The 19,895-nt window shown below is 42.5% G+C and overlaps 1 protein-coding gene across 11 annotated transcripts in view; it reads right to left on the bottom strand.

Annotated features, from left to right (window-relative positions):
* TRDN (triadin) overlaps positions 1-19,895 on the bottom strand; it is a 296,487-nt gene that overhangs the window by 123,135 nt on the left and 153,457 nt on the right. For 7 of the 11 annotated variants that reach the window (XM_077300566.1, XM_077300474.1, XM_077300511.1 and 4 more), the window contains 13 exons: positions 17,136-17,189; positions 16,962-17,021; positions 14,882-14,938; positions 12,538-13,440; positions 10,249-10,308; positions 9,613-9,672; positions 8,234-8,290; positions 5,751-5,813; positions 3,909-3,971; positions 3,265-3,318; positions 2,639-2,692; positions 1,413-1,472; positions 636-704 (listed from right to left, as the gene is read on the bottom strand). In XM_077300566.1, coding sequence (XP_077156681.1) covers positions 636-704; positions 1,413-1,472; positions 2,639-2,692; positions 3,265-3,318; positions 3,909-3,971; positions 5,751-5,813; positions 8,234-8,290; positions 9,613-9,672; positions 10,249-10,308; positions 12,538-13,440; positions 14,882-14,938; positions 16,962-17,021; positions 17,136-17,189 — 1,614 coding nt within the window. The remainder of the gene's footprint in view (positions 1-635; positions 705-1,412; positions 1,473-2,638; positions 2,693-3,264; positions 3,319-3,908; positions 3,972-5,750; positions 5,814-8,233; positions 8,291-9,612; positions 9,673-10,248; positions 10,309-12,537; positions 13,441-14,881; positions 14,939-16,961; positions 17,022-17,135; positions 17,190-19,895) is intronic. The other 4 variants (XM_077300482.1, XM_077300493.1, XM_077300555.1 and 1 more) reach the window with 4 other exon arrangements.

Below are 19,895 nucleotides of genomic sequence, written 5' to 3'. Positions count from 1 at the left end.
TATGCCAAAAACTTAATCCGGTGTCTGTGTTCTCTGTACACAGGGAGCCAGTCTCCCTGCCTGACAAGTATGAATGCCTTGGATTATCATCCATCAATGGATCAGTTCCAGTGCTCTCATTATTGCCCTACACCTTCTCCATGCTGTTTTCATGTGATGATCTGTTCAAATAGATAATTCAGCACAGCCTCAATGTACACTGACAGATATAGTCAAACTGCTTGCCCTTCTAGAATGCATTAAATAATGACAGTAGGTAAAAGAAGTGCCCTTGACCTTCTACCAGTTAGAAATAAGCTTAGGATACAGTCAGGTAGGATGCAACTACATGATTGTTTATTTAATTCTAGCAATTATTTGACTGTTTCATATGGAGAGCAGATTATGTTGTTTCACTCTTCACTACTCATCACACAATTGCAGATCTCTTAGAACATTTTTGGGAATTATTTGCGGACTGACATTTTCACAGGCTAAGTTACTACATTACAATGGCTTCTTAATTAACAAGCTGCATTCACAATAATAATGTGGTTAATTGGAAATTTGGGTCCCACCTCTTGGATTTCCACAGCAAGCATTCATGGTTCAAGTTCTTTAAATAAAAATTTTGAAAAACTCTTCAAATAGCCTACCTGTTGTTTTAGTTTCAGGAACAATTTTTTTCTCATGGGCTACTTTCTTTTTCTCTTCCACTTTCGAAACTTAAATACAAAGATGGTTAATTGGCATCTTATCTTTAGGTACTGTAATAGATACTGACTGATCAGTGTTTCAATCAATGCAATTTTCCCTCTTAAAAAGTCATGCATTTTCACACATAGAGGAATCTGCCACATTATACTGTTAAAGGAGGTGAAGGGAACATCACTGCTAGTTCTGTCTCAGTGAAATTCCAAGAATGCTTTCCTGGAAGGAGACCACATTGAGTAGGCTTTCCTAGTATTCTGAGTAGACCTGGTTAGAATTATTCTATCTGTTACCAGAATATGATTGTTTGCTGGATAAATGTCTAAGACCTTTTCCATACCAGGAATCCAGCCTGGTGTAGCACTCGTCTGGTTGCGGGGCTAATTTCTGCTTCTGGATGACGTCGGTCCAGGCCTGGCACAACAAACGCCTTCATTTGCCTCACCGCAAGGGTATGCAGATGTCATGGAGCAAATTAGGGCCTGCAACACGCTTGGCCTGGGACTGCTCCAGAATGGCACCAACTTCGCCTGGAAGTGGAATTTAGCCCTGCAACTAGAAAATCACTGTACCAGGCCAAATTCCTGGTATGGAAAAGGTCTGATCAGGGCCTTAAAAAACATTAAAATGATAAATGTGATTGCAGTGTTCAGTTCCAAATAGCAAACATTCATCATGCAACTTTAGGGAACATTTTTAAGAATCCCTTCAAACTAGCCTACCTTTTTTTTTAATTTCAGGAACAATATTCTGCTGATGGGTTACATTTTTCCCCACTTCCACTGTTGAGATACAAACAGATATTCACATGTATTTCCACCCATCATTGGTCAGCAGAAAAAGTGTATGTAGGAAAGACAGGTACATCAAAAGGAACAAAGTAATTAACCTGTTTTCATCATTACAATAATTAAAAGTATAAAGTATGACATTAAAAAAAATAGAATGCAAGGCTTTGTATCTTCAGGAATTAGTGTAATCACCCAGTTGGGCAGGAGTCCATTCAAAGAAACTCTTCCCCTTCAAAAAATGGCCCACAGTTTGTACCTTTTGGCAAAGAGGAATTATTACACATTTAAGCAGGACAATTGCTATAGTTGTGTTTCTCTACTACTGAAATTGGATTTTTGGGTTAGGAAATGAATGGCCCTTGTGAAGAGCATATTAATGCATGAATCACCATAAAATAACAGATCATCATAAGGGAGCATTTATGCAGATTTTTAAAATGCAGGCACAAAAAATTCAACATGGTAGACAAAAAGCTTCCTTATGGACCAGTTGCAACAAGACTCACCATGGTTGCTGGTTGACACTGCAGAGGGCTGGCTGGAGACAGACATGACTGCCCCAACAGCCCTTCATGGCATAAGATGCGCATGCACACATGCGCAGCATTTAAGTCGGTAGGCAGGACCCACAGCACCTATAAAGGTGTCATGTGCATGGGTCCCGGACGCTTCACCAAGGATGCCGCAGAGCAGCTTATCCTTCCCACCCACCCTATGTTGATGTGAAAACTGCCTTGTTCTAGTGTTTGAGGTGGATGTTTCATGGTTAATATTGGCTCCTTCACACAGGTTGCTTCCCTTAGGGCCGACTTCTGTAGACAAGGGGATCTGCTGTCCTGGCTGGGAATGGTGCAGATCCCCAGGGCACAGCTGGACTCCATGGGGTTTGGTGCAGTAAATTGACTACTAGGTCAGGCTCCCTCTCCCATACTGTGCCAACCCTCCCGTCAGGAGGTAATAAAGCTCTGGCCTTGCTTATACCCAACATCAGCGTGTCGTGTCTTATTCCATCCATCTTATTCCATTCCTGCAAGTCAACATGCAATTTCTTGGTCATTTTAATCCACACTATGATGCTATCTCAAGAAGAACCATTAATCATACAAGTTGTTCGCTGTACAGATGGATTTTTTCCCTAACCCCTTCATATAGCCTACCTTTCTTTTTAATTTCAGGAGTGACTTTCTTCTCATGGGTTGCCTTCTTTTCATCTAATACACAAATAAAAGGATGTTTAATTGGCTTTGTATCTTAAGGAAATATAGTTGTCAGCTAACTGAAAAGCTACAATTAATGCAAATATTTCCTTCAAAAATGGGATGCAAAATCTCGTTTACTCTTTGATACATTTGGGCATCTTTCACAAATTACATTATGACAAGGGATAAAGAGAGCATCGTTGCCAACTCTTTCACCACTAGAACAGCATCTTTAGCCTGATGAGTATCTGAATTGATTCAATTGACAAAACAATTTTTTCCATCACTGCTATAATCAATCTAGTCCTTTGATGACTATTCCATATAAAGAGTGATAGGCAAACATCTAATGCTGCATCATTATATTTTAAGATACTTGCAGAAAATTGGTAGCCCCTAGTAAGTTACTAGACACAAAAGGTTTCTGTGTGGAAAAGTCATCTTATTTAAAGTCATCTTATTTAAAATCATCATAATGTGGCCCCTAAACTGGTTCAGTCCATACCATGCAGTTAACTTGAGTGCAAGCATTCATCATAGGCAGTCCTCTCAATAAAATACAAATGACCCTTCAAATAGCCTACCTTTCTTTTTAATTTCAGGAATTTCTTTCTTCTCATGGGTTACTTTCTTTTCCTCTAGTATATGAATACAAAGATGATTAACTGATTTTGTATCTTAAGGAATTACACTGGCTAGCTTACTGAACAGAGACCTAATTAATGCAAATCTTTTCTTCATAAAAGTGGGATAGAAAGGCATATACTTGCCTATCAGAAATCTTGTGATGTCTGTCAAACCTTGCATTATAAAATGAGTTAATGAGACCATTATTGTCTTCTCCATCATGGGAACAAATTTGATGTGAACTGGGCCTCAGAAAAGGTTCAAGAGACAAATGAGTATGGTCCCAGTCCAGCCCTGTGAGACACCTTCATTTAGAGAGCAATTTATGAATGGCAATTTATGTTACAAGACACTCCCAATACTTACCATACCATTCTGTATCATGCCTTCATAGGTTTTTGAAAGTAGGGAGACAATTAGAAGTTCTACAATTTTAGCTACCACATCCAACAGTCATTTTTGGATCAATCTACATATTTTAAAGTGCTCCTCATGTAGCTACTTGCTCTTTTAAAGCCATTCTATAAAGCTATCTGCCCAACAAACATTCATTGTGCAATTTCACTCAGTAAAATTTTTGAAAAATTTTCAAATAGCCTACCTTTCTTTTTAATGTCAGGAATAATTCTCTTATCATGGGTTACCTTCTGTTTCTCTTCCACTTCTGAGACAGGAATAAAAAGATTATACACTGGATTTGTGCCTCAAGGAATTACTTTAGGCACAAATCCAATTCAAGGAATTGATGCCCTTTTTAAAAGGTGACAAAAATCATACAATTTATTCTTCTGATTTCACAAGCATTCAGTTACTTTGCCTTCCAGCCTTTCTACCACTGGAAGGAGAAGTTTACCCTAACAGGTAAACAGGTCTTTGGGGCCTTTTATGATTTGAAGTTGACAAGACAAAGCTCCAATATTTATCCCACAATTGTAAGTCACCTTTTGCCCGTGCACCCAAAAATACAGCCTCTCAAGTCTGAAAAGTTCCATCTTGGTTTGTAGGTCTATGTGAGGTTGATTTCAGTAAACCTCCTTTCACCCCTTGAATGCCTCGGTGTGAAACTCTGAATCTCGTGAATCCTATATTTTCATCCAAAACCCACATCTTGTTGCATTTATTACTTAGAGGTTAAGCATCTAAATTCATGATCAGGAACAAGCCAACTGAAGCACTTCTCAAATTAGATTGAGAAGCACTTCTCAGCACAGTAGGTAAGTGGTCCTTTGATAATGAAGGCCCAGACTGCCTCAGGTGGAGAAAGCATGGGGTGAAAAGTCGTCTAGGCTTGGCAGCCACTGCCTCTACAGAGCTTAATGCCTCCTTTCATTGGCTGAATCTGCACTGGGCTTTTTATCACTGATGACCCCGAATTTAAAAAAATCATCTACATGTTATTTGATTTCCATTTTGATACTTAGCATTTTAAATTTTCCCTCTGCAATGTCTGTGATTGACCCACGGTGATACTACCTTTCCCCACAATATCCAGGAGCAGCTATAACTCGCTACATTTAAGAAAACTGCTCAGAAAGCCCTAGTATTAAAATATATATATATATCTATTTTGAGGAAGAGCCAGATTAAGTTCCTTCCCTCTTTGAGGAAGAGCCAGATTAAGTTCCTTGCCAGATTAGGTTCCTTCCCTGCACCTCCAACGCTGAAGTAGCAAAGCAGTCTGTTGTTGATTGGTCAGGGCATCAGTTCAAAGACTTCCTGGTTCCAGGTTGCCATTGCCATTCCCTTGCAAGACTTATTTTTGCCCTCATTTCTAAAGTGACTGTGCTGTAAACCCACAGTTCTATGTGCCGAGATTTGCATTTTTGGATTGTATCCCCCCCACATTCTCCCCCCTTTGCGCAGTCAGGAAAAGAAAAATAAACAAGCAGTTTGTGCTCCATTCGCCCCCCCCCCCCGCTTGCTTTGGCTGTGGAGTCAGGAGACAAGCAGTAGGAAATCTCTCCAGCCTTGTGCTCCTTCAATGCCAGCTGGAGCTTCACGACCACCACTCCCCTCCCCCTCTTAGCTACTCCAATCAAGAGGTACCCCAATCAAGTAAGGAGAGAGCAGCCAGACAATTAAGTGAAGAATGCAATGTCTGTTACAATCTGGGGGAAACAAAGGTAGAAGACCCAGGTTCAGACCGATCAGAATTCGGCAGGATCAACAATGGAAAAAAAAAAGTAAGTGCAGAATCAGCCTTTGTGGACACAAGCAATCCAATCATACTAAGTGATGGACTACACCTACACAAGATTTAAGAAGCAAGAGAATTGAAAGTACCACATGATGAACCATCACACACAGCTGGCTTTTATGTGAATCAGTTTATACCTCATCAAATTTAAATCAGTTTTTATTCAACCACTTGGTTAACTGAAAACACACAGCAAATATTCAACAGCAGTTAAAAGAACCAGTAAAGTTTTTTCCATTAGCCTACCTTTCATTTTCATTTCAGGAATGATTTTCTTCTCTTGAGCTACCTTCTTTTCCTCTTCTGCTGCTAAGACATGAACACAAAGATGATGGATTGGTTTCATTCCTTAAAAAATTATTGTAGACAGCCAGTTGGGAAGATGGCCATTCATGCAATTTATCGTCTTCAAAATAAGGGACAAAATCATGCAATTTGGCTTCTTGTGCATGCAAGCAGTAGGTACAAAGAGCATGGCCACCTGTTCTCCCACCACCAGAACAGAATTAATGGCCCAGGAAATGTGTGAACTGGGCTTTATGAAAGATTCATTTGGCAACCAGCCGCATGATTCATAATAGAAAAAATGTAGGAAATCCTATCAAATGGCTTTCCTCTCTTTTCCATTCTAATTTTAAGAATCATTCTTTTTTTTCATAAATTACTGTCTTTTCCTCTTCCACTGATGAGATGGATATAAAAATCACACTGTCTGGCTTCTATATGAGCATCAACCACAAATGGCATAATGAGAGTGGTTAGGGAGGCATTTTCATTAACTCTTAGCTTGAGAGCCAGTGCGGTGTAGTGTTTAAGAGTGGCAAATTCTAATCTGGAAAACTTAATTTGATTCCCTACTCCTCCACATGCAGCCAGTTGAGTGACCTTGGGACAGATCCCTTAGAGCTGTTTTTATAGATCAGTTCTCTTAGAGCTTTCTCAGCCCCACCTACCTCACAGGGTGTCTGTTGTGTGGAGAGGAAGATAAAGATTTTCCAAGCTACTTTGGAACTCCTTCCGTTCATGAAAAGCAGGGTATTAAAAAAGGCCAGCTCTTCCAGCACCAAGGCAAATCTTTAGCTTTAGCTTGCTTAAATGCCTCAGCTGGACCATAAGAAAGATTCAAATCAACCACCTGATTTCGGCAACCACTGATTATTTCACATGGAACATTTATTTGTAAATAAAATTATTTCCTGCTATACACATAGGGACTACTGGGATAAATACCTCAAGGCAGTGGTCCCCAGCCCCCAGGCCAGGAACCGATACTGGTCCATGGATGAGTCGGTACCAGGCCGCAGCTCCTCCTCATCCTCCTCCCCAGCTGCTGCCTCGAGGGCTGCCCTGCCACTCTGCTGCCAGCTCACCTTGGGTGCTCTCCAGCGGCTGCCATGGCTGGGGCTCCCCCTTGGCGTGGCACTGCACAGCTGCTGCTGGCAGCACCCCCCAGTGGGTGGCAGGAAGTCAGGGGCGCCAGCAGGAAAGCAAGTGGAGCAGGGGCTCAGGCGGCAACAGTGGCATCCCTCAGCAAAAGACTACCCCCATGCGGGCCTCAGTAAAATTGTCAAGTATTGACCAGTCCCCGGTGATAAAAACATTGGGGACACTGCCTTAAGGTATTTAAGGAGAAGAATATCAAATAGACCAAATAACCTCATTTGACCCCAAGAAAATATTGTCCATCAAAATGCCCAAGACAGTTTTAATTCCAAAGGAAAACCTGCAGCCAGACTGGCATGGGTAAACCCACATAAACAACCCCATTCAAGAAAACAGGAAGTTGAACTGTGGCCACATACTCAGGCAGAAAATGGGTATTTGTCTCTGGCAGACAGTTGTTTAAATAGTCCAGAAAGGGTCCAGAAATGATTTTTTTTCTTCACCTAGATTTTCTTTGGCTAGATGTGATGAACTTCAGTAGGAAATGGATGTTGGTGAAGCATTTTGGTGGTAACATTATGGTTGCCAACATGCTTGGAGAAGCATCCCCTATCCTTTTAATAGAGCCTTCCTATGTGGAAATGGACAATTACATCTTTTCATGGCATGGAATTAATTAACATCACCTGGTAAATTCCATCATATTAAATCTATATTAAACGGATACAGATTTCCCCCCCTCTTCAAGCAGCTGTCAACCCCACGTAATTTGTTCAATTCTCATAAGACAGCAATTTGAGCTCATCCAAGCAACTGCACTGTGATACTGACCTGCCAGATTCGTGCTGTTTAATGCCTGGCTAACATGACCAGGAAAAGACTAGCAAGCCACAGCAAGCTTTAGATTGGTCTGGGTTTGCATTACCAGGGATGGATGGGAAAGTCCTGTGACTGGATGGAACAGCTTTCTATACAGATTTGCACAGGGAAAGTGGCAGTGGAGAAATAGTTCTGCTTTCCTAGAGTTCAATGTGATTCCTTGTGAGTTTACATCCGCTTATAATTTTAACCAACTGCCTTCTATCTTATGATACGTAAACTTCCAATACTTCAAAATTATTGAAAATTATCCTTAAATAGGTTTTAGAAATCATGCTGATAACTGGAAAATGCACAAGGAAAGCCATTCCACTCAAATGGCTTCCTTATGGAGTTGCATACATGTAAAGTGGCCATTAAGTCACCATTTGACCATTGAAATCTCTCTATGAAGCTGCCCCCATAGTAAGTATTCATCATATAAACCCTACAAGTAAATATCTAGAAAAATATTTAAAATAGCCTACCTCTCTTTTTAATTTCAGGAATAATTTTCTTTTCATGAATGGCCTTCTTCTCTTCCACTTTTGAGACATAAATATGAAGATTATCAATTGACTCTGTACTTAAGGAACTATAACAGGCAGCCAGTTATGCAGATGGTCAATTCAAACAATTTTCTCCAATACAAGAAAGGGAGCAAAAATATACATTTCTGTGCATACAGGCAAGCATCTCAAATTGCACTGTATCACTGGCCCATTATGCACAGGCCAGAATGCCCAAAGTGGCGGTGACAGGGCGTTGGGGAAAATCCCCAATTATGTCCGACATCACCACCATCCAGGGCCCAGCCCAACATGGGAACTTCCGCAGCTTCCCGAATGCTGTGGGTGCCTGCAGGGGCTGCGAAAGGCTGGCACTGTGCATAATTGCCAGCGAAGGCCGTTCGGCCTGCCCGGTCCCGATCTACGGTGTCCTGTAGGGACACCGCACGCCCCTGTGGGTCCCGCGGAGCTACAAAGCCAGCAGGGGCATCCCCCTGCCCCAGCCAAAGCGTGTGGAGGGAGCCCACCCCCCCACTCCCCCTGGCCCCTACCCGTCTCCCCCCTACTGGCCACTGCTGCTTACCCTGCTGGCCCCGGCACAAAGCTCATGTGCGCGCGCTACGCCGGGGCAGTCCCACATGCCTGCCCCCGTGCGTTAACGGGGAACGGCGGGGCATCCTGCCCCACTGCAACTGCATGGCGGCAGTGTAGAGTAACTGCCGCCATGCATAAAGGGTCTTATGGAGGATATCATTCCATTTTCCATTGCACTGGCTAAATGTCTAACACTGCAATCCTAAGAAGAGCTATTTTAGTTTAATGCCATTGATTTCAATGAGTTTAGACTGGAATAACATTCCACAGGATTGCACTGTAGATCGAGCCTGGTGACAACCATTAATGTGACTACTGATTTAATTCCAAACATTGGGTGATTTATAAAGCTGTTTATTACTTGAAACTAACCACATGAACCGTCAACATTCTGCACAGTACTATTGAAAGTGATAATTTAACTGTTTTTAAAAATGGGCCATACTGGAATTTTAGGAACTTATTTGGAAATCCATTTCATTTAAACTTGAATTAGCATTCAAGGAAATTTGCAGCACAATTTTGAGTAGAGTCATACCTATCTGAGGCCATTAACTTTAATGTATTTAGAAAGGTATATTCTACTCCTATCAGTTCAACATGGACAGTGACAGTGGACATTGCTCCCATGTGGAACATTTGCTATATCATCAGGTCATGTTCCCTTGGCCACTTGATTTTAGCCTAAGAAACAATCTGTATAGACAGAATTTGCCAAACAATCTATAACTGGTAACAGTCTAGCAAATTTCCAAAACATCTACCTTTCTTTATAATTTCAGGAACAATTTTCTTTTCATGGGCTTTCGTTTCTCCTTCCACTCCTAAAATAGCAATAAAAATTGGTTTTGTATTTTCAGGAATTAGAATATGCAATCAACTCTGCAGAAGCTGTATGTATATGTATTAGCTAGAACAGAATAAATGATGCAAGAAATATATGAAACTAAACATTTTAAAAGATTCAAATGACAATCCGCCATACAATTCATGTCTATGAAAATCTGGCAAATCCTATCAAATAGTTTACTTTTTTTGTAATTCCAGGAATAATTTTCTTCTCATGGATTACCTTCTTTTCCTCCTCCACTTCTGAGACATGAATACAAAGATGATAAATTAGCTTTGTATCTTATAGAATTAAAGGAGGCAGTTGACTGGGCAGAGGGCCAAATCATGCAATTCTAACCCTTCAGAATAGGGGACAAAAATCATCCAAGTTGGTCTCTTGTGCATATGAGAATTAGATAAAAGAAGGCATTACCACCTGTTTCTCCATGACTTGTACAGAGTAAATGACCCAAGAAATGTGTGAACCAAGCCTTATGAAATATTCAACTGAAAATCACACACACAATTCATGTTCTTAAAAGCCTATTAAGTGCTATCAAATAGCCTACCTTTCCTTTTAATTTCAGGAATAATTTTCTCCTCATGGGTTACCTTCTTTTCTTCTTCCACTTATGAAACATAAAGACAAAGTTGGTAAATTTTTATCAAATACATTTCCACATGTGCAAAATGTAGCTGGACAACCTCTGAATGTTGGTGACATATTCAGGCCCCTTCACATGTCATCACCGACATTCTGAGGCTGTCCAATAGTCAGTTTGTGATTTGGCCATTTTTTAATTTACCACCAGTCGCACAAACCACCGGTGAGCCACCAGTGAGCAAGCAGAGGTAAGACTGTATGGAGGGGGAAATGCACAATGTCTCCGCAGTTCTGCCCTCACTCCCACCCTCCCATCTCCATTTCCTGCTTTGAGTAATTTTTTTTCTTTTTTAAAATGGCACAGTCCTTGTTGTAGCAGGACTGCAAACCTACAATATCCAAGGGTTCAAGTAAAATCTTCTTTAAAGTGTCCACAGTCTTTTTAGGATCAGGCAGGCAAGACACAGCCCCGTTTCTGTTTTCTGGAGGTGGGAAATGAGCTGGGAAAGGGGGAGGGGTGATCAAGCAGCTTTCTCCCCATCATTCAGCCATGTGTGCGCTTTGTTTTTAAGACTCTCATTAGCACAAAATGTCTTTGTGCAAAATTAGCACAAAATTAGCACAAAATGTCTTCAGTTACCTGTTCAGTCTTCTCACAACTGGGGCAGGCAAAAACAGTGGGAAATGAGCTTGGAAAGGGGGGGGGAGTGATCTCCCGGTCCTACAGGGGGTCTGAGCAGCTTGTTTTTAAGCCTCCCATTAGCTTAAAATGTCTTTTTGGTCTCCAGGGATAATGTGCAGCATTTCAGAAATCCACCCAGACAGAAATAAAGTGCAAAAAAATACAAGCCCCAAAAAGGGATGGGGGATTCTGTATCATTCGGGTATTTCTCCATAGCAATGGGGCAGTGTTGATTTTATTTTATGCTTCCATTTTATGGCATTACTGTATAGCAATGTGGAAGTGCCTTTAAAAATTAATATCAGGGCTAGTGGGGAGAAAGTTTCAGTCCATGAGAGAACTGCTGTGATTGGTGGCTTGCTGTTATTGACAAGCCAAGGAGAGAAGGGAGAAGTTCACCTTGTTTTCCCTTGCAGCCTCCTCAGGAGGCAAAGAGCCATGACAGGGCAGAGGGAAAACATGGGAGGGTTCTCCCCGTGAGCAGGGCTGCAAAAGCAAGATTCACCATCCCATGTTTGCCAACAGGAAGCCACTCGCGTTTTACCCCTCCATGCAGAAATTACAGTAGTCCATTGATTAACCCAAACATCAGTATTTTTTGCTTTTAAAAAAGGACAAAATCACACACTTGACTATTCAAACTGATAGATATTTGTAAAATGTTACATTACAAAAGGGGTTGAAGGGAATTTAATTGCCTGTTCTTTTACCACCAGAATACAATCACTTACATGGATCAATTCTAAAAGAGGCCATAGAAAAGACTGTGATGAACAATGTGTCATGTTGCTGCTTTCAAACAAATTCTGAATTGACTATTCCATGACCTTTTATGCATGGCGGCAGCTACCCCACGCTGCCGCCATGCTGTTGTGGCGGGGCACAATGCCCCGCCGTTCCCCGGGTTCCCCGTGTACCCATGGGGAGGGGCCGGGGGGGAGTGGGGAGGCAGGCCCCCTCCACACACACTAGTGGGGGCAGGGGGTCGCCCCTGTCAGGTCCGTGACTCCACGGAGCCCGCAGGGGCATGCGGTGTCCATGAAGGGACACCGCAGGTCGGGGCTGGGCGGGACAAAAGACCTGGCACTGATGATTATGAACAGCTCCAGCCCGACTCAGCCCTTGCCAGCCCCCAGCATACCCAGGAAGCTGCAGAAGTCCCTGCGTTTGCTTAACACAGTCCTTCTGTAGCCTTGGCCCAGGATTTTCCCCAAAGCGCTACCACCACCAGCGCGGGCATTATGGCTCGTGCATAATGGGCCCATATGAAGGACAATCCTTGACTTGCACCTTATGTTACATCAATTTCCAACACACTGTTATCAGCTATCATGGACATACAATTTTGGAAGCAGAGGGGGAATAAGAAGTTCTGGAAGCTAAGTCTTTACACATAAATGGCTTCTTTATAGAGCATCCTATGCATTTACAAATTTCAAGTGATGATCACGAGCCTCTTTGGTCACTGAAATCTGTTCTAAGAAGCTGTGCACAGTAATGTGGACTATGCATTATTCTTTAGCCAAATTCTCTAAACAAAAGGTTTAGAAAAAAACACTTCAAATAACATACCTTTCTTTTTAATTTCTGAAATAAGTTTCTTCTCATGGATTACCTTCTTATCTTCTTCAGGAATACATTTCTTCTCATGAATTACTTTCTTTTCTTGTTCTGGAATAAGTTTCTTCTCATGAATTACCTTCTTATCTTCTTCAGGAATAAATTTCTTTTCATGGATTGCCTTGTTTTCTTTTTCTGGAATAAATTTCTTCTCATGGATTTCCTTCTTTTCTTCTTCAGGAATATATTTCTTCTCATGGATTACTTTCTTTTTTTGTTCTGGAATAAGTTTCTTCTCATGGATTACCTTTTTTTCTTCTTCAGGAATACATTTCTTCTCATGAATTACTTTCTTTTCTTGTTCAGGAATAAGTTTCTTCTCATGAATTACCTTCTTATCTTCTTCAGGAATAAATTTCTTTTCATGGATTGTCTTCTTTTCTTGTTCTGGAATAAATTTCTTCTCATGGATTACCTTCTTATCTTCTTCAGGAATAAATTTCTTTTCATGGATTGTCTTCTTTTCTTGTTCTGGAATAAATTTCTTCTCATGAATTACCTTCTTATCTTCTTCAGGAATAAATTTCTTTTCATGGATTACTTTCTTTTTTTGTTCTGGAATAAGTTTCTTCTCATGGATTACCTTTTTTTCTTCTTCAGGAATACATTTCTTCTCATGAATTACTTTCTTTTCTTGTTCAGGAATAAGTTTCTTCTCATGAATTACCTTCTTATCTCCTTCAGGAATAAATTTCTTTTCATGGATTGTCTTCTTTTCTTGTTCTGGAATAAATTTCTTCTCATGGATTACCTTCTTATCTTCTTCAGGAATAAATTTCTTTTCATGGATTGCCTTCTTTTCTTTTTCTGGAATAAATTTCTTCTCATGGATTACCTTCTTTTCTTCTACAGCTTCTGAGACATGAATTCAAAATGGTTAGTTGGCTTTGCATCATAAGGAATTGTAGGCAGAGTACCAATTGGGCAGAATACCCAATCCCAGTAACTTTTTCACCTCAAAAAGGGGGAAAGAATCACACAATGTGGCATTTTATACACAGGGAGATACCCACATCACACTGTGAGAGTTATTAAAGGGAGCTTGCCCACCTGCTGTCCCAACTTTAACTTGAGATATAAATGAACTGATTATTAGTGACTTTTGTGCAACTGACAGCATGAACATCTGGTATTTATCATACTTAAGCAAGCCATTCTTAATTTAAACAGGATTTTGGAAACAGAGTAAAATCTGGAAGCTTCATAGACATGACTTGCATGTGGACCAATCTGACTCATCCAAATTAAAGTCATAATCATATGTATGGAGACACATGGCTATTTGAATCTGCCCTGTATAGCTGCCTACACAGAAAGCAGTCCTCATACATTTTGTGAAAACTCAGTTTAATCAAATCCTGCAATCACAGTAGTCTAGGTAGATTTATTTATTTATTTATTTATTTTGTAGGGCATGCGTGTAATGTAGCCAGGAGGAGCCGCAGTCCGGTACCAACTGATCCACAGACCAGTCCTGGTTCCAGGACCGGGGGTTGGGGACTGTTGCCTTAGAGCTTACCTTTCCAAGTGCCCTGCTTAGCTCAGGCTTGCCTGGGCTATCCAGCTGGGGTAGTTCATGTAGAGTGATTATTATTAACCAAGTTGGAAGTATCTCTTTACATTTCCACAACTAGCTACTAAGTACATACTCAGTACGGACCATTCTAAGGGGGTTACTGAAGTCGAACACTAAAGCAAGGTTCAGGAAGACAATAGTTACATCATAGATGCCAAAGAGCTTGCATAATGTTGACAGGCCTTGCATTTACTACTCCCAGTACTCAAATGTCAAGCAAAGAACATTCTGCAATTCCTAGTTTTTAACCACTTAAAAGAAAGCTAACCTTGGGTTTAATAAACTGGTTGTTTAATTAGCTGAAAATTAATTGAAAACTGGGTTTCTGAGAGCCAACAGAAACAAGGAATCCCCCATCCATGGTACCAGTTGGAGTGGCAGCAGGAAAAAAATTAAAAATGACTGTTGTGTTAATGATATGGTGTCACTTCCAAAAAAAACAAGCAAACATGGAACGGATATTTGCCCTCTGAGAAATGTGTTTTTACCATAGAGTTTCTAGTGATTCCTAGGGAGATATGACATCACTTTCTGGTAATTCACACAAGTGACATCACACCATCCCATGTCCTCTCAGTCTCCTGCCTGGCAACTCTAGCCACCATGGGCCACCAGAAAAAAGATTCTGCCTGGGTCTCACCCTTCTCACTTTTAAAGGTAGCAGCTAGTTGAAGTAGGTAGTTAATTTCTGTTAATCACAATTGCCATCAAATAGCTTACCTTTCTTTTTGATTTCAGAAATAATTTTTTTCTCATGAGTTACCTTCTTTTCTTCATCTGAGGAAGGAGAAAAAGAGGTGAATAGTTTTTGTGTCATAAAGAATTAACAAAGGCCACTGATAATGCAGAGGCCAGGTGCATGCAATTCTTTTTTTTTTTTTTGTAAAGTAGCAAATAAACATTCCTAGCATACTTAATCTCTAAAGCTGTGCTGGGGTAGGAATATTTAAAAACAACACCCTAAGGAATGAAGGTGAAGCAGGACTGGTATAATCATACTGGAAGGTAGAGCAGCTGCCAAGGTCCCAGGCTTCCTATCCTATCCTATCCATAGACCTGCCTTGCCACCTGTCAATGCACTTCCCCCACCCCATCTACTTAGGAGCACTCTGCCAACCCCACTATTGGTTGCATGTGCTGCCCAGCACAGCTGAGCAAGGCTGAACACACTGTGTGTGTGGGGGGGAGGGTTGCTTTGGGCAGTCACAAGAGTGGTACACCTTGTCACATGCTGCCTGGCAACATTGGGGGGGGGGAACTATGCAGATTTGTGAATGTACAAAGTGTGGGGGGGTTATGAGTAAGCAGAGAACTACTGTGCAGGCAGGTATAAGGCATGCAAATTCATGGAGAGGAAAGGTGTAGTAAGTTGGAAGCTGATGGTGGGCTGGGGGGGCACTGGGCACTTTCTGTCCCTCAAAACCTGACACCAGCCTAGAGGTGAAGTAAAGATTCCAGTTCTCTTGCATCTTATTTTGCTGTGCTCTGCTTTTAGAACACTCCTTGCTGGACTGTAGGAAGCATAGACTGAGGGAATGGAAATGCTAAAATGAATGAACTGGGTGAAGGGCTTATGTGCATGGCAAACTGCACCATTTCTGTGTAAATATGTGTTGGCAGGCAGGAGGCCAGTGTTGGCGGAAGAAAGACAGACTCCGGATCATTTGGCTTAAATTAGGCCACAGCTTTTATTGTGTTACAACACCTCCCACCGGAGGGTTGGCACAGCATGGGAAGGGGCAATCCTAAGCAGCCCACTGGCTGCCCTCCCTCCTTTCCACAATGTAAAGGAGCACGTCATTATCCCCACTGGGACACGTGATCCTCTACTTGGAAATCTAAGATGGGAGACAGCTCATGAAGAGAGTTAAAGGGCGCAAACCACCTTGGCTTCATCTTTTGAGCTGTCCGGTCATTGACGAGCAGCACTGCCCACCCCGCTGGGTGTTGCCCTGCTCACTACCACCCCTTTAAAGGGGTCCCAACCCTTGTGGGGAGTCTGATCGCACACCGGCTCCATCTAAATTTGGCTCCTTCCCATGCGCATACCCCGCTGTGACGAGAAAAAATTGAACGTAATAACAACAATAGAAAATGAAGGGGATGGGAGGGTGGGTGACTTGCCTGGCGGCCGGCAAAGAAGCAGAAGAATGCCAGGCAGCGTCACGTGAGGACGCTCCTGGCCCCGCCCCAATTAGTGCCGGGCGCACCGCCGCTGGCCGCGCACCCGACCACCAAGCCGCCCGAGCAGCCGCATCTTCGTCCCGCCCGCCCTCCACCCGCCAAACAGCGGCGTGGGTAAGTCCCCACCGCTCAATCTGCTAAAAGGGGAGCATGCCCACTTGATGCTTCACCCTTCGGCCAGGATAAATGGAAAGACCAAATGACAACCATTCACATGACTGAATCTTTCAATTTGACCACATTTTACCTGATTCACCTGCAAAGTTTTTGTGAATGCTCCATGAATCTGCAGCACTTACCACACCAGTGCAAGTTAGCCCATATATAGGTGATCCGAAGCAAGGTGAGAATGGTACATGTTGCCTAGTAGACCAACTTTCACAAATATCATGCCCTCCAAAGCAGTCATTTTCTTTGAGAATCTCTGTTGTCTGGCAACTGTTTGTAATTTGGGAGAGCTCCAGCCTCTCCCTGGAGGTTGGCAACCTTAACTATAATCACATTTAAAAATGCTACCTGGCCATTTGAATCCACCCTCTCAAGCTGTAAAACATCAAGCACTCTTCATGCAATTGCTATTCATTAAATATGTTGCAAAACCGCTCAAATCGCCTACCTTTCTCTTTAGTAGCAGGAATAATTTTCTTCTCATGGATTACCTTCTTTTCCTTTTCCACTTTTAAGACATGAATAAATAAATGGTGATTTGTTTTTGTGTCTAAAGAAATTACAGTAGGCAGAGTCCTTTGAAGATCAGGTTTGTCACACTTTAAAATCATAAATATCCTACCTTTCTTTTTAACTTCAGGAATAGCTTTCTTTTCTTGAGTTGCCTTTTCTTCCTCTAAGGAATGGATTTGAAAGGTAATTATTTGGCACTACATTTCTCACTCAAAAATTACAGGTCAGGCCAGCAGAACATTTCTTAATGGATTGATTGTCACACTTGAAAAACAATCACTTAATACGACATAAATATTTAAAAAATTTAAAAACCAAATACAACAAATGCTAACTGTGAGGTCAGCAGGTTTTACTAGAATGCTAGGAACTCTGAGTAACTCCAGAATAGTAAACACCACAAATATTAAGGTGGCTTGATGCAATTGTCCTTGTGCCCAAACATCTGCACTTAATCAACTGTTGAAATCAGCCTGTCTGTCTACCTTCTTGTCTGTCTCCCCATATTCCTACTCATTAACTTTTCTATTTTTGAATGTCGAGTTATTCCAATGGCATCCTAATCTTCCTAATTTTTCAGGGTGCAAGGATACTTACATTAACACAGATCTTTCTCCGAGGATTGTCCCCATCAGTTATTTATTATGACATGTTTAGACCACGCCTATCACACCTGCCAACTCAAAGCGGTTCACAAGATTTATTTATCTTTACACCGCTCCATGGGAGCGGTATAAATAAATCACTAAGGGCTATGTGGGGGGGGGGTCAGTCAGGGATGGGGGGGGGCAACAATTGGCCCCTTGCCCCCGAACTGACAAGTGGAGGGCCCAATCGCTTTGAGCCAGCCAATTGGACCCTCCACTAGTATGCCCACCTTTCAAACAGCCCACCCCCCAACCTAGCCTGCCTTCAGATGCCAGACGCAATTTTGTGCCAGGCCGCCAACAAGGCAGGTAGGCAGCTGCCCGCCCTACCCTGCCATGCGACCTTGGGAGTGGTGGGCCTGCTGTGCACTGCCCACCGGACCCTTCGCCATCCCCCCACCTCCTTACCCATCCATCCACATTAGAGTCTGCCCCAGTCTTTTTTTCTGGCGTTTTGTGTGGTATGTGTTTAACTGTATACTGTTTCAACAACAGTTGATTGTACTTCCTGCCACAGTTCATCAGGCATCTTCTCTGTTGAGTCCAATAGTTGAAGTCAATTTTCACCTCCACTGCATATGTGAGTGGAATTTTATTTACGTCAAACTTCCTTAACCCTGATGTCCTCTTGTTGTTGCAGAGTTTTATTTTGATTTTAGCCAGTAACAATTTATGGTCTGAACCGCAATCAGCACCTGGATATGTTTTGACAGCAAAAAAGGACACACGATAAATGCTTTCCCACAAGTAAAGAGGTTCTGAATGCCATTTGTTGCTCACAGAAGCATTATCAAAGATAAACACAGAAGGAACTGACCGACTAACAGAGCATCAAGAATAGGTGTTGGGAATATATAGAAGAACTGTACACATGCAGAACTGAAGTTCGCTCTTTTCAAAATGAAAAAGAAATAGAAACACAAACTGAACCAGCTATTCTTGAGGAGGAAGTTGGACAAGCCAATTGCCAAGCAACAAGGCTACAGGCATTGACATCATACCTGTGGAACTGCTGAGATGTTTACCAATAAAAAGGATTACAGCTTTGTGCCAGAAAATCTGGGAAAATAATACCTGGCCTGAGGAGTAGAAACGATCGGTGTTCATCGCACTACAAAAAAGGGTGACTCAAAAAACTCTTCCAATTACCATACAATAGCCCTAATTTCTCATGCTAGTAAGATCCTGCTCAAAATCATATAACGACCATGGAAAGATAATTACCAGATGTTCAAGCTGGCTTTGACTACAAGAAAACTTTTGATTGTGAAGACCAGAACAAATTGTGGGAAGCCCTGCACTTGATCAAACAGATACATTCGCTCTACACAAACCAAGAAGCTATTTTACGTGCACCATTTGATAACACTGACTGGTTCAAAATAGAGAAAGGAGTACACCAAGGTTGTATTCTTTCCCCCTTCTTGATTAACTGGTATGCTAAAATCATTATGAGAAAGACTGAACTCAAAGAATCAAACACTGGAATTAAGGTTGGGGAAAGAATATAAAAATCTGGCCAAGACTTACCTTGGCCAAACATTGATGCAGCGGAGGGCTTGCTGAGAGGGAGAGGTGACTACCCAAAGGCCTTCTAGTGTGCACGCTGCCAGAATGCGGCATGCACAGGATAAGAGCAGGGCAGGACCCGTGGCTATTTAAGTTGTCACGTGTATGGGCCTCGCCCTTTTTGGAAGAGATGCCACAGGATTTGCTTCCCTCCCACCCTATGTAGCTGTATACAGCATTGTTCAGGGTTTTGAGGTGGATGTTTTATACAATAATTGTCACAGCTGTGGGTTTGCATGGGATGGAGCCTATTGGCAGGGAGTCTGGTGTACAATGGGACTCCCTAGGGTTCAGGGCCTCCGTATGAGATGGCATGTATATGAGCGTGGCTTACCTAGCTGGGAGGTCAGGGGCTTGTTTGCCAGGTGGCCTTGTGGTAGTCAAATCAGGTTGGCCAGTGGTTCCCCAACCTGCGGGCCGCGGCCCGATGCCGGGCCTCGAAGGCCATGGCACCGGGCCGCGGCTCCCTCTCCCCGCCCCCCCCCCCGCGCGCAGTAAAAAACTTCCCAGGCCGCAAGCTTGCGGCCCGGGAAGCTTCTTACTGCGGGAGTGCGGGGAGAGGGAAGCAGGGCCGGCCGCGCCAGTGTGGGCGTGGCCCAATGCGCGGGCATGGCCCGCGGGCACGGCCCGCGGGTGCGGCCCGATGCATGGGC

This window comes from Paroedura picta, chromosome 1, assembly GCF_049243985.1.
Source record: "Paroedura picta isolate Pp20150507F chromosome 1, Ppicta_v3.0, whole genome shotgun sequence".
NCBI classification, from domain to species: Eukaryota; Metazoa; Chordata; class Lepidosauria; order Squamata; family Gekkonidae; genus Paroedura; species Paroedura picta.
The sequence above is the reverse complement of the archived record's forward strand: the minus strand, read 5'-3'. Positions and strand labels throughout refer to the sequence as shown.